At 46.9% G+C, this 13,698-nt stretch overlaps 1 protein-coding gene across 1 annotated transcript in view; it reads left to right on the top strand.

The window, feature by feature from the left end:
• The window catches only part of LOC106579543 (suppressor of tumorigenicity 14 protein homolog), a 40,267-nt gene that overhangs the window by 17,993 nt on the left and 8,576 nt on the right, over positions 1-13,698 (top strand). Inside the window, exons 12-13 of the mRNA XM_014159551.2 lie at positions 11,060-11,164; positions 11,343-11,453. Of these exons, the coding sequence (XP_014015026.2) occupies positions 11,060-11,164; positions 11,343-11,453 (216 nt within the window). The remainder of the gene's footprint in view (positions 1-11,059; positions 11,165-11,342; positions 11,454-13,698) is intronic.

The raw sequence follows: 13,698 nt of genomic DNA, 5'->3' as shown, positions 1-13,698 counted from the left end.
ACCACACACCTGTATCACAAACAGCTGTATCAAACACCTCTACCACACACCTGTATCACACATCTCTACCTGACAAACCTGTATCACACATCTCTACCTGACACACCTGTATCACACATCTCTACGTGACACACCTGTATCACACATCTCTACCTGACACACCTGTATCACACATCTCTACCTGACACACCTGTATCACACACCTGTATCACACATCTCTACCTGACACACCTGTATCACACATCTCTACCTGACACACCTGTACCACACACCTCTATCACACACCTGTATCACACATCTCTACCACACACCTGTATCACACATCTATACCTGACACACCTGTATCACACATCTCTGCCTGACACACCTGTATCACACACCTCTACCTGACACACCTGTATCACACATCTCTACCTGACACACCTGTACCACACATCTCTACCTGACACACCTGTATCACACATCTCTACCTGACATACCTGTACCACACATCTCTACCTGACACACCTGTATCACACATCTCTACCTGACATACCTGTATCACACACCTCTACCTGACACACCTGTATCACACATCTCTACCTGACACACCTGTATCACACATCTCTACCTGACACACCTGTACAACACACCTCTATCACACACCTGTATCACACATCTCTACCTGACACACCTGTATCACACATCTCTACCTGACACACCTGTATCACACATCTCTACCTGACACACCTGTATCACACATCTCTACCTGACACACCTGTATCACACATCTCTACCTGACACACCTGTATCACACATCTCTACCTGACATACCTGTACCACACATCTCTACCTGACACACCTGTATCACACACCTCTATCACACACCTGTATCACACATCTCTACCTGACACACCTGTATCACACATCTCTACCTGACATACCTGTATCACACATCACTACCTGACACACCTGTACCACACACCTCTATCACACACCTGTATCACACATCTCTACCTGACATACCTGTATCACACATCTCTACCTGACATACCTGTATCACACATCTCTACCTGACACACCTGTATCACACATCTCTACCTGACATACCTGTACCACACATCTCTACCTGACACACCTGTATCACACACCTCTATCACACAGCTGTATCACACATCTCTACCTGACACACCTGTATCACACATCTCTACCTGACATACCTGTACCACACACCTCTATCACACACCTGTATCACACATCTCTACCTGACACACCTGTATCACACATCTCTAACTGACATACCTGTACCACACACCTCTACCACACACCTGTATCACACATCTCTACCTGACACACCTGTACCACACACCTCTATCACACACCTGTATCACACATCTCTACCTGACATACCTGTATCACACATCTCTACCTGACACACCTGTATCACACATCTCTACCTGACATACCTGTATCACACATCTCTACCTGACACACCTGTACCACACACCTCTATCACACACCTGTATCACACATCTCTACCTGACACACCTGTATCACACATCTCTACCTGACACACCTGTATCACACATCTCTACCTGACACACCTGTATCACACATCTCTACCTGACACACCTGTATCACACATCTCTACCTGACATACCTGTACCACACATCGCTACCTGACACACCTGTATCACACACCTCTATCACACACCTGTATCACACATCTCTACCTGACACACCTGTATCACACATCTCTACCTGACATACCTGTATCACACATCTCTACCTGACACACCTGTACCACACACCTCTATCACACACCTGTATCACACATCTCTACCTGACATACCTGTATCACACATCTCTACCTGACACACCTGTATCACACATCTCTACCTGACATACCTGTATCACACATCTCTACCTGACACACCTGTACCACACACCTCTATCACACACCTGTATCACACATCTCTACCTGACACACCTGTATCACACATCTCTACCTGACACACCTGTATCACACATCTCTACCTGACACACCTGTATCACACATCTCTACCTGACACACCTGTATCACACATCTCTACCTGACATACCTGTACCACACATCTCTACCTGACACACCTGTATCACACACCTCTATCACACACCTGTATCACACATCTCTACCTGACACACCTGTATCACACATCTCTACCTGACATACCTGTATCACACATCTCTACCTGACACACCTGTACCACACACCTCTATCACACACCTGTATCACACATCTCTACCTGACATACCTGTATCACACATCTCTACCTGACATACCTGTATCACACATCTCTACCTGACACACCTGTATCACACATCTCTACCTGACATACCTGTACCACACATCTCTACCTGACACACCTGTATCACACACCTCTATCACACAGCTGTATCACACATCTCTACCTGACACACCTGTATCACACATCTCTACCTGACATACCTGTACCACACACCTCTATCACACACCTGTATCACACATCTCTACCTGACACACCTGTATCACACATCTCTAACTGACATACCTGTACCACACACCTCTACCACACACCTGTATCACATATCTCTACCTGACACACCTGTACCACACACCTCTATCACACACCTGTATCACACATCTCTACCTGACACACCTGTACCACACACCTCTATCACACACCTGTATCACACATCTCTACCTGACATACCTGTATCACACATCTCTACCTGACACACCTGTATCACACATCTCTACCTGACATACCTGTATCACACATCTCTACCTGACACACCTGTACCACACACCTCTATCACACACCTGTATCACACATCTCTACCTGACACACCTGTATCACACATCTCTACCTGACACACCTGTATCACACATCTCTACCTGACACACCTGTATCACACATCTCTCCCTGACACACCTGTATCACACATCTCTACCTGACATACCTGTACCACACATCTCTACCTGACACACCTGTATCACACACCTCTATCACACACCTGTATCACACATCTCTACCTGACACACCTGTATCACACATCTCTACCTGACATACCTGTATCACACATCTCTACCTGACACACCTGTACCACACACCTCTATCACACACCTGTATCACACATCTCTACCTGACATACCTGTATCACACATCTCTACCTGACATACCTGTATCACACATCTCTACCTGACACACCTGTATCACACATCTCTACCTGACATACCTGTACCACACATCTCTACCTGACACACCTGTATCACACACCTCTATCACACAGCTGTATCACACATCTCTACCTGACACACCTGTATCACACATCTCTACCTGACATACCTGTACCACACACCTCTATCACACACCTGTATCACACATCTCTACCTGACACACCTGTATCACACATCTGCATACCACACACCTCTACCACACACCTGTATCACATATCTCTACCTGACACACCTGTACCACACACCTCTATCACACACCTGTATCACACATCTCTACCTGACATACCTGTATCACACATCTCTACCTGACACACCTGTATCACACATCTCTACCTGACATACCTGTATCACACATCTCTACCTGACACACCTGTACCACACACCTCTATCACACACCTGTATCACACATCTCTACCTGACATACCTGTATCACACATCTCTACCTGACATACCTGTATCACACATCTCTACCTGACACACCTGTATCACACATCTCTACCTGTACCACACATCTCTACCTGACACACCTGTATCACACACCTCTATCACACAGCTGTATCACACATCTCTACCTGACACACCTGTATCACACATCTCTACCTGACATACCTGTACCACACACCTCTATCACACACCTGTATCACACATCTCTACCTGACACACCTGTATCACACATCTCTAACTGACATACCTGTACCACACACCTCTACCACACACCTGTATCACATATCTCTACCTGACACACCTGTACCACACACCTCTATCACACACCTGTATCACACATCTCTACCTGACATACCTGTATCACACATCTCTACCTGACACACCTGTATCACACATCTCTACCTGACATACCTGTATCACACATCTCTACCTGACACACCTGTACCACACACCTCTATCACACACCTGTATCACACATCTCTACCTGACACACCTGTATCACACATCTCTACCTGACACACCTGTATCACACATCTCTACCTGACACACCTGTATCACACACACCTGTATCACACATCTCTACCTGACACACCTGTATCACACATCTCTACCTGACACACCTGTATCACACATCTCTACCTGACACACCTGTACCACACACCTCTATCACACACCTCTACCACACACCTGTATCACACACCTCTACCACACACCTGTATCACACACCTGTATTGAACACCTCTACCACACACCTGTATCACACACCTGTACCACACACCTGTACCACACACCTGTATCGAACACCTCTACCACACACCTGTATCACACACTTGTATCACACACCTGTACCACACACACCTGTAGCACCCACCTATATCACACACCTGTATCACACATCTCTACCACACACCTGTATCACACACCTGTATTGAACACCTCTACCACACACCTGTATCACACACCTCTACCACACATCTCTATCACACACCTGTATTGAACAGCTCTACCACACACCTGTATCACACACCTGTATTGAACACCTCTACCACACACCTGTATCACACACCTCTACCACACATCTCTATCACACACCTGTATTGAACACCTCTACCACAGACACCTGTATCACACACCTGTACCACACACCTGTATCACACATCTCTACCACAGACACCTGTATCACATATCTCTACCACACACCTGTATCACAAACAGCTGTATCAAACACCTCTACCACACACCTGTATCACACATCTCTACCTGACACAGCTGTATCACACATCTCTACCTGACACACCTGTACCACACACCTCTATCACACACCTCTACCACACACCTGTATCACACACCTCTACCACACACCTGTATCACACATCTCTACCTGACACACCTGTATCACACATCTCTACCTGACACACCTGTATCACACATCTCTACCTGACACACCTGTATCACACATCTCTACCTGACATACCTGTACCACACATCTCTACCTGACACACCTGTATCACACATCTCTACCTGACACACCTGTATCACACATCTCTACCTGACACACCTGTACCACACACCTCTATCACACACCTCTACCACACACCTGTATCACACACCTCTACCACACACCTGTATCACACACCTGTATTGAACACCTCTACCACACACCTGTATCACACACCTGTACCACACACCTGTATCACACACCTGTATCGAACACCTCTACCACACATCTGTAGCACACACCTGTATCACACACCTGTACCACACACACCTGTAGCACCCACCTATATCACACACCTGTATCACACATCTCTACCACACACCTGTATCACACACCTGTATTTAAGACCTCTACCACACACCTGTGTCACACACCTCTACCACACATCTCTATCACACACCTGTATTGAACACCTCTACCACAAACCTGTATCACACACCTGTATTGAACACCTCTACCACACACCTGTATCACACACCTCTACCACACATCTCTATCACACACCTGTATTGAACACCTCTACCACAGACACCTGTATCACACACCTGTACCACACACCTGTATCACACATCTCTACCACAGACAGCTGTATCACACATCTCTACCACACACCTGTATCACAAACAGCTGTATCAAACACCTCTACCACACACCTGTATCACACATCTCTACCTGACACACCTGTATCACACATCTCTACCTGATATACCTGTACCACACATCTCTACCTGACACACCTGTACCACACATCTCTACCTGACACACCTGTATCACACATCTCTACCTGACACACCTGTATCACACATCTCTACCTGACACACCTGTACCACACATCTCTACCTGACACACCTGTATCACACATCTCTACCTGACATACCTGTATCACACATCTCTACCTGACACACCTGTATCACACATCTCTACCTGACACACCTGTATCACACATCTCTACCACACACCTGTGTCACACATCTCTACCTGACACACATGTATCACACATCTCTACCTGACATACCTGTATCACACATCTCTACCTGACACACCTGTATCACACATCTCTACCTGACACACCTGTACCACACATCTCTACCTGACACACCTGTATCACACATCTCTACCTGACACATGACTTATCACACACCTGTATCACACATCTCTACCTGACACACCTGTATCACACATCTCTACCTGACACACCTGTATCACACATCTCTACCTGACACACCTGTATCACACATCTCTACCTGACACACCTGTATCACACATCTCTACCTGACACACCTGTATCACACATCTCTACCTGACACACCTGTACCACACACCTCTATCACACACCTGTATCACACATCTCTACCTGACATACCTGTATCACACATCTCTACCTGACACACCTGTATCACACATCTCTACCTGACACACCTGTATCACACATCTCTACCTGACACACCTGTACCACACACCTCTATCACACACCTGTATCACACATCTCTACCTGACATACCTGTATCACACATCTCTACCTGACACACCTGTATCACACATCTCTACCTGACACACCTGTACCACACACCTCTACCACACACCTGTACCACACATCTCTACCTGACACACCTGTATCACACATCTCTACCTGACACACCTGTACCACACACCTCTACCTGAACTGTACACACACCTCTATCACACACCTGTATCACACATCTCTACCTGACACACCTGTACCACACATCTCTACCTGACACACCTGTACCACACACCTCTATCACACACCTGTATCACACATCTCTACCTGACACACCTGTATCACACATCTCTACCTGACATACCTGTACCACACATCTCTACCTGACACACCTGTATCACACATCTCTACCTGACATACCTGTATCACACACCTCTACCTGACACACCTGTATCACACATCTCTACCTGACACACCTGTATCACACATCTCTACCTGACACACCTGTATCACACATCTCTACTTGACACACCTGTACCACACATCTCTACCTGACATACCTGTACCACACACCTCTATCACACACCTGTATCACACATCTCTACCTGACATACCTGTATCACACATCTCTACCTGACACACCTGTACCAAACACCTCTATCACACACCTGTATCACACATCTCTACCTGACACACCTGTACCACACATCTCTACCTGACACACCTGTATCACACATCTCTACCTGACACACCTGTATCACACTTCTCTACCTGACACACCTGTACCACACACCTCTATCACACACCTGTATCACACATCTCTACCTGACACACCTGTATCACACATCTCTACCTGACACACCTGTATCACACATCTCTACCTGACACACCTGTATCACACATCTCTACCTGACACACCTGTATCACACATCTCTACCTGACACACCTGTATCACACACCTCTACCTCACACACCTGTATCACACATCTCTACCACACACCTGTATCACACATCTCTACCTGACACACCTGTATCACACATCTCTACTTGACACACCTGTACCACACATCTCTACCTGACATAACTGTACCACACACCTCTATCACACACCTGTATCACACATCTCTACCTGACATACCTGTATCACACATCTCTACCTGACACACCTGTACCACACACCTCTATCACACACCTCTACCACACACCTGTATCACACACCTCTACCACACACCTGTATCACACACCTGTATCGAACACCTCTACCACACACCTGTATCACACACCTGTATCACCCACCTGTACCACACACACCTGTAGCACCCACCTATATCACACACCTGTATCACACATCTCTACCACACACCTGTATCACACACCTGTATTGAACACCTCTACCACACACCTGTATCACACACCTCTACCACACATCTCTATCACACACCTGTATTGAACACCTCTACCACACACCTGTATCACACACCTGTATTGAACACCTCTACCACACACCTGTATCACACACCTCTACCACACATCTCTATCACACACCTGTATTGAACACCTCTACCACAGACACCTGTATCACACACCTGTACCACACACCTGTATCACACATCTCTACCACAGACACCTGTATCACACATCTCTACCACACACCTGTATCACAAACAGCTGTATCAAACACCTCTACCACACACCTGTATCACACATCTCTACCTGACACACCTGTATCACACATCTCTACCTGACATACCTGTACCACACATCTCTACCTGACACACCTGTACCACACATCTCTACCTGACACACCTGTATCACACATCTCTACCTGACACACCTGTATCACACATCTCTACCTGACACACCTGTACCACACATCTCTACCTGACACACCTGTATCACACATCTCTACCTGACATACCTGTATCACACATCTCTACCTGACACACCTGTATCACACATCTCTACCTGACACACCTGTATCACACATCTCTACCTGACACACCTGTATCACACATCTCTACCACACACCTGTATCACACATCTCTACCTGACACACCTGTATCACAGATCTCTACCTGACACACCTGTACCACACACCTCTATCACACACCTGTATCACACATCTCTACCTGACATACCTGTATCACACATCTCTACCTGACACACCTGTATCACACATCTCTACCTGACACACCTGTATCACACATCTCTACCTGACACACCTGTACCACACACCTCTATCACACACCTGTATCACACATCTCTACCTGACATACCTGTATCACACATCTCTACCTGACACACCTGTATCACACATCTCTACCTGACACACCTGTACCACACACCTCTACCACACACCTGTACCACACATCTCTACCTGACATACCTGTATCACACATCTTTGCCTGACACACCTGTATCACACATCTCTACCTGACATACCTGTATCACACATCTCTACCTGACACACCTGTATCACACATCTCTACCTGACACACCTGTATCACACATCTCTACCTGACACACCTGTAACACACATCTCTACTTGACACACCTGTACCACACATCTCTACCTGACATACCTGTACCACACACCTATATCACACACCTGTATCACACATCTCTACCTGACATCCCTGTATCACACATCTCTACCTGACACACCTGTACCACACACCTCTATCACACACCTGTATCACACATCTCTACCTGACACACCTGTACCACACATCTCTACCTGACACACCTGTATCACACATCTCTACCTGACACACCTGTATCACACATCTCTACCTGACACACCTGTACCACACACCTCTATCACACACCTGTATCACACATCTCTACCTGACATACCTGTATCACACATCTCTACCTGACACACCTGTACCACACACCTCTATCACACACCTGTATCACACATCTCTACCTGACACACCTGTATCACACATCTCTACCTGACACACCTGTATCACACATCTCTACTTGACACACCTGTACCACACATCTCTACCTGACATACCTGTATCACACATCTCTACCTGACATACCTGTATCACACATCTCTACCTGACACACCTGTACCACACACCTCTATCACACACCTGTATCACACATCTCTACATGACACACCTGTATCACACATCTCTACCTGACACACCTGTATCACACATCTCTACCTGACATACCTGTATCACACATCTCTACCTGACACACCTGTATCACACATCTCTACCTGACACACCTGTATCACACATCTCTACCTGACATACCTGTACCACACATCTCTACCTGACACACCTGTATCACACATCTCTACCTGACACACCTGTATCACACATCTCTACCTGACACACCTGTATCACACATCTCTACCTGACATACCTGTACCACACATCTCTACCACACACCTGTATCACACATCTCTACCTGACACACCTGTACCACACATCTCTACCTGACACACCTGTATCACACATCTCTACCTGACACACCTGTATCACACATCTCTACCTGACACACCTGTATCACACATCTCTACCTGACACACCTGTATCACACACCTCTACCTGACACACCTGTACCACACACCTCTATCACACACCTGTATCACACATCTCTACCTGACATACCTGTATCACACATCTCTACCTGACACACCTGTACCACACACCTCTATCACACACCTGTATCACACATCTCTACCACACTCCTGTACCACACATCTCTACCTGACACACCTGTATCACACATCTCTACCTGACACACCTGTATCACACATCTCTACCTGACACACCTGTATCACACATATCTACCTGACACACCTGTATCACACATCTCTACCTGACATACATGTACCACACATCTCTACCACACACCTGTATCACACATCTCTACCTGACACACCTGTATCACACATCTCTACCTGACACACCTGTATCACACACCTGTATCACACACCTCTACCTGACACACCTGTTTCACACACCTCTACCACACACCTCTACCTCACACTTCTACCACACACTAGTAAGACAGCAAGTGTAGTTCATTGGGATGTGAAACTTACTCTTCAGACTGAAGTGTCGCCACTTGCGCCGCCAAATTGTTAACTTTCAGTGGCGCCGACTGGTAAGAGGCTTCAAGAGGGCTGTCACGTGTGCTAACAAGGCAGAGGTCCTGGGTTCAAGCCTCGGTGGAATCAGGAGGAAGTGGTACTTGCTGAGGAAGCAGTGTGACATCCTTTACACTAGCCTATACAGAGCTTAGAGTTACAACTGAAATACTCAACTCTACCATACACTCTGAGACAGACCTATAGATTCCAGGTTCTCACCCATACAGAGATACTGTAGAAGTAAGTCAGTCCCTCTTTCTCTCATCTCTCCCTTCCTCAACCCCTGCTCTCTCTCTCCAGCGTGTCCTCGTCAGTTCCGCTGTGGGGATGGGAGGTGTGTTCCTCTCAGGAAGGTGTGTGACGGAGTCAGAGACTGTTCAGACGGACGGGACGAGGCTAAATGCTGTAAGTATGTTACCCTCAACACTCTAATTCCTCACATACTGTACATGCATTCAGTAAGGATGACGAAGATGTTGAAGATTGGTAATGTTTCATTGACAGTGATCCCCATAAGTGATCTGCCTGTGCAATAAGTACTGTATTTCTTCAAAACAAAACCAGTATGTTGTGTTGTGTGTAGTGACCTGTCGTCCAGGTGAGGTGTATTGTGGGAACGGTCAGTGCCGGCCTCACAGCAGCCAGTGTAACAGCCAGAGTAAATGTGGAGATAGCAGCGAGGAGGCCGACTGTGGTGAGTACCATACACACGACTGGACCACACACTTTATCTAAAGATCTGCTTAGAAACTACTTAGAAACATCATTGCATTGTTTGTTCATCATAAGATTGTGTGAGACCATTTGTTACTTGTTTTCATTATGCCCGCGCATAGAGGAATGGTCTGTGGTAAGGACAGCCCCTCTCCCCGTTTCTTGGTCTGGGTGCGTTTATTTTTCTGTGGTGGTGTGTGTGTGTGTGTGTGTGTGTGTGTGTGTGTGTGCGGACTCTGGGTATATGCGCCTGCCCCAGGTCAGGTGTTTACTCTGTAATATTAATGGCGCCGGGGGGATGGCTGCCGTTTTACAGGCTCCTAACCAACTGTGCTATTTTGTTAGTTTTTTTGCATTGTTTGTAACTTATTTTGTACATAATGTTGCTGCTACCGTATCGTATGACCAAAAATAGCTTCTGGATATCAGAACAGCGTTTACTCACCTCAAACTAACTTAATTTGCGTGAAGAAAAGACGGAAATACAGGGGGCAGAGATCGGGGTGCCTTGTGAGAATTCGTTGGCGAGTGGGTAACCCGCCTCTACCATCTGGTCTAATGGCCAACGTGCAGTCACTGGAAAATAAACTGGATGATCTCCATTCGTGATTATCCTACCAACGGGACATTAAAAACTTGAATATTTTATGTTTCACTGCGTCGTGGCTGAACGACGACACAGATAATATAGAGCTGGCTGGGTTTTCAGTGCATCGGCAGGACAGAACAGCTACGTCTGGTAAGACAAGGGGTGAGGGTGTGTGTATATTTGTCAATAACAGCTGGTGCACGATGTCTAATATTAAAGAAGTCTCGAGTTATTGCTCGCCTGAGGTCGAGCACCTCATGATAAGCTGCAGACCACATTATCTACCAAGAGAGTTTTCATCTATATTATTCGTAGCCGTCTGTTTACCACCACAAACCGATGCTGGCACTAAGACTGAACTGAACGAGCTGTATAAGGCCATAAGCAAATAAGAAAGTTCTCATCCAGAAGCGAGGGGACTTTAATGTAGGCAAACTTAAATCCGTTTTTACCTCATTTCTACTAGCATGTCACATGTGCAACCAGAGGGAAAAAAACTCTAGACCACCTTTAGTCCACACACAGTGTCACGTCCTGACCAGTATAAAGGGTTATTTGTTATGGTAGTTTGGTCAGGACGTGGCAGAGGGTATTTGTTTTATGTGGTTCGGGGTGGTGGTTTATTTAGTAGGGCGTTTGATTTATTATTTCCGGGTTTTTGGTCTATGTTCTATGTTTTGGTATTTCTATGTTCTTTCTGGTTTGTTGTATTTCTATGTTTAGGTTAATGGGGGGTTGGACTCTCAATTGGAGGCAGGTGCTTTCTCGTTGCCTCTGATTGAGAGTCCTATATATGGGTAATTGTTTGGTGTAGTGTTTGTGGGAGATTGTTTCTTGTTTTGCTGAGTGTGCCTGACAAGACTGTTTCGTTGTTCGTGAGTTCGTTTCGTTTTGTTGTTTTTTGGTGTTCTTGTTATTTAAATAAATATACAAGATGAGCATCCACATTCCTGCTGCGTTTTGGTCCTCCATTCCAGACGACAACCGTGACAGAATCTCCCACCACAAACGGACCAAGCAGCGGAGGAAGGAGCAACAGGTGGACTTTGAGGAGCAAGGGGAATTTAAGTTGGACCAACGGGAGAAATGGACATGGGAACAGATTATGGCCGGGGAGGGCCCATGGAGAAAATGGAGCGAAGACCGGGAACGCTACCGAGGAACACGACTGGCATTGAAGCACGAGAGGCACCCCCAATAATTTTTTTGGGGGGGGGCACACGGGTAGTTTGGCTGGGCCAAGGGTGAGCCCTAAGCCAGCTCCCCGTGTTTATATGGAGGACCGTATGGAGTGGAGGGCGCCGTGTTTTGCTGAAGTGCGCACAATCTCGCCCATACGCACGCACAGTCCAGTGCGAGTTATTCCAGCCCCTCACAGATGCCGTGCTAGAGTGGGCATCCAGCCTGCTAGGAGGATGCCTGCGCAGCGCGTCTGGTCACCGGTGCGCCTCCTAGGACCAGGCTACCCTACGCCCGCTCTACGCACGGCAACCATCAGGCCCCTGCACAGCCCAGTTCGCCCTGTACTAGCACCCCGCTCGTACAGGGCTACTAGTTCCATCCAGCCAGGACGGGTTGTGCAGGAGGTGAGATCAAGACCGCCTGTGCGCCTCCATGGCCCGGTGTTTCCAGTTCC

This window comes from Salmo salar, chromosome ssa19 (assembly GCF_905237065.1).
Source record: "Salmo salar chromosome ssa19, Ssal_v3.1, whole genome shotgun sequence".
Taxonomy (NCBI): domain Eukaryota; kingdom Metazoa; phylum Chordata; class Actinopteri; order Salmoniformes; family Salmonidae; genus Salmo; species Salmo salar.
Note: the sequence above shows the minus strand (reverse complement) of the source record. Positions and strands in the feature narration are given on the sequence as shown.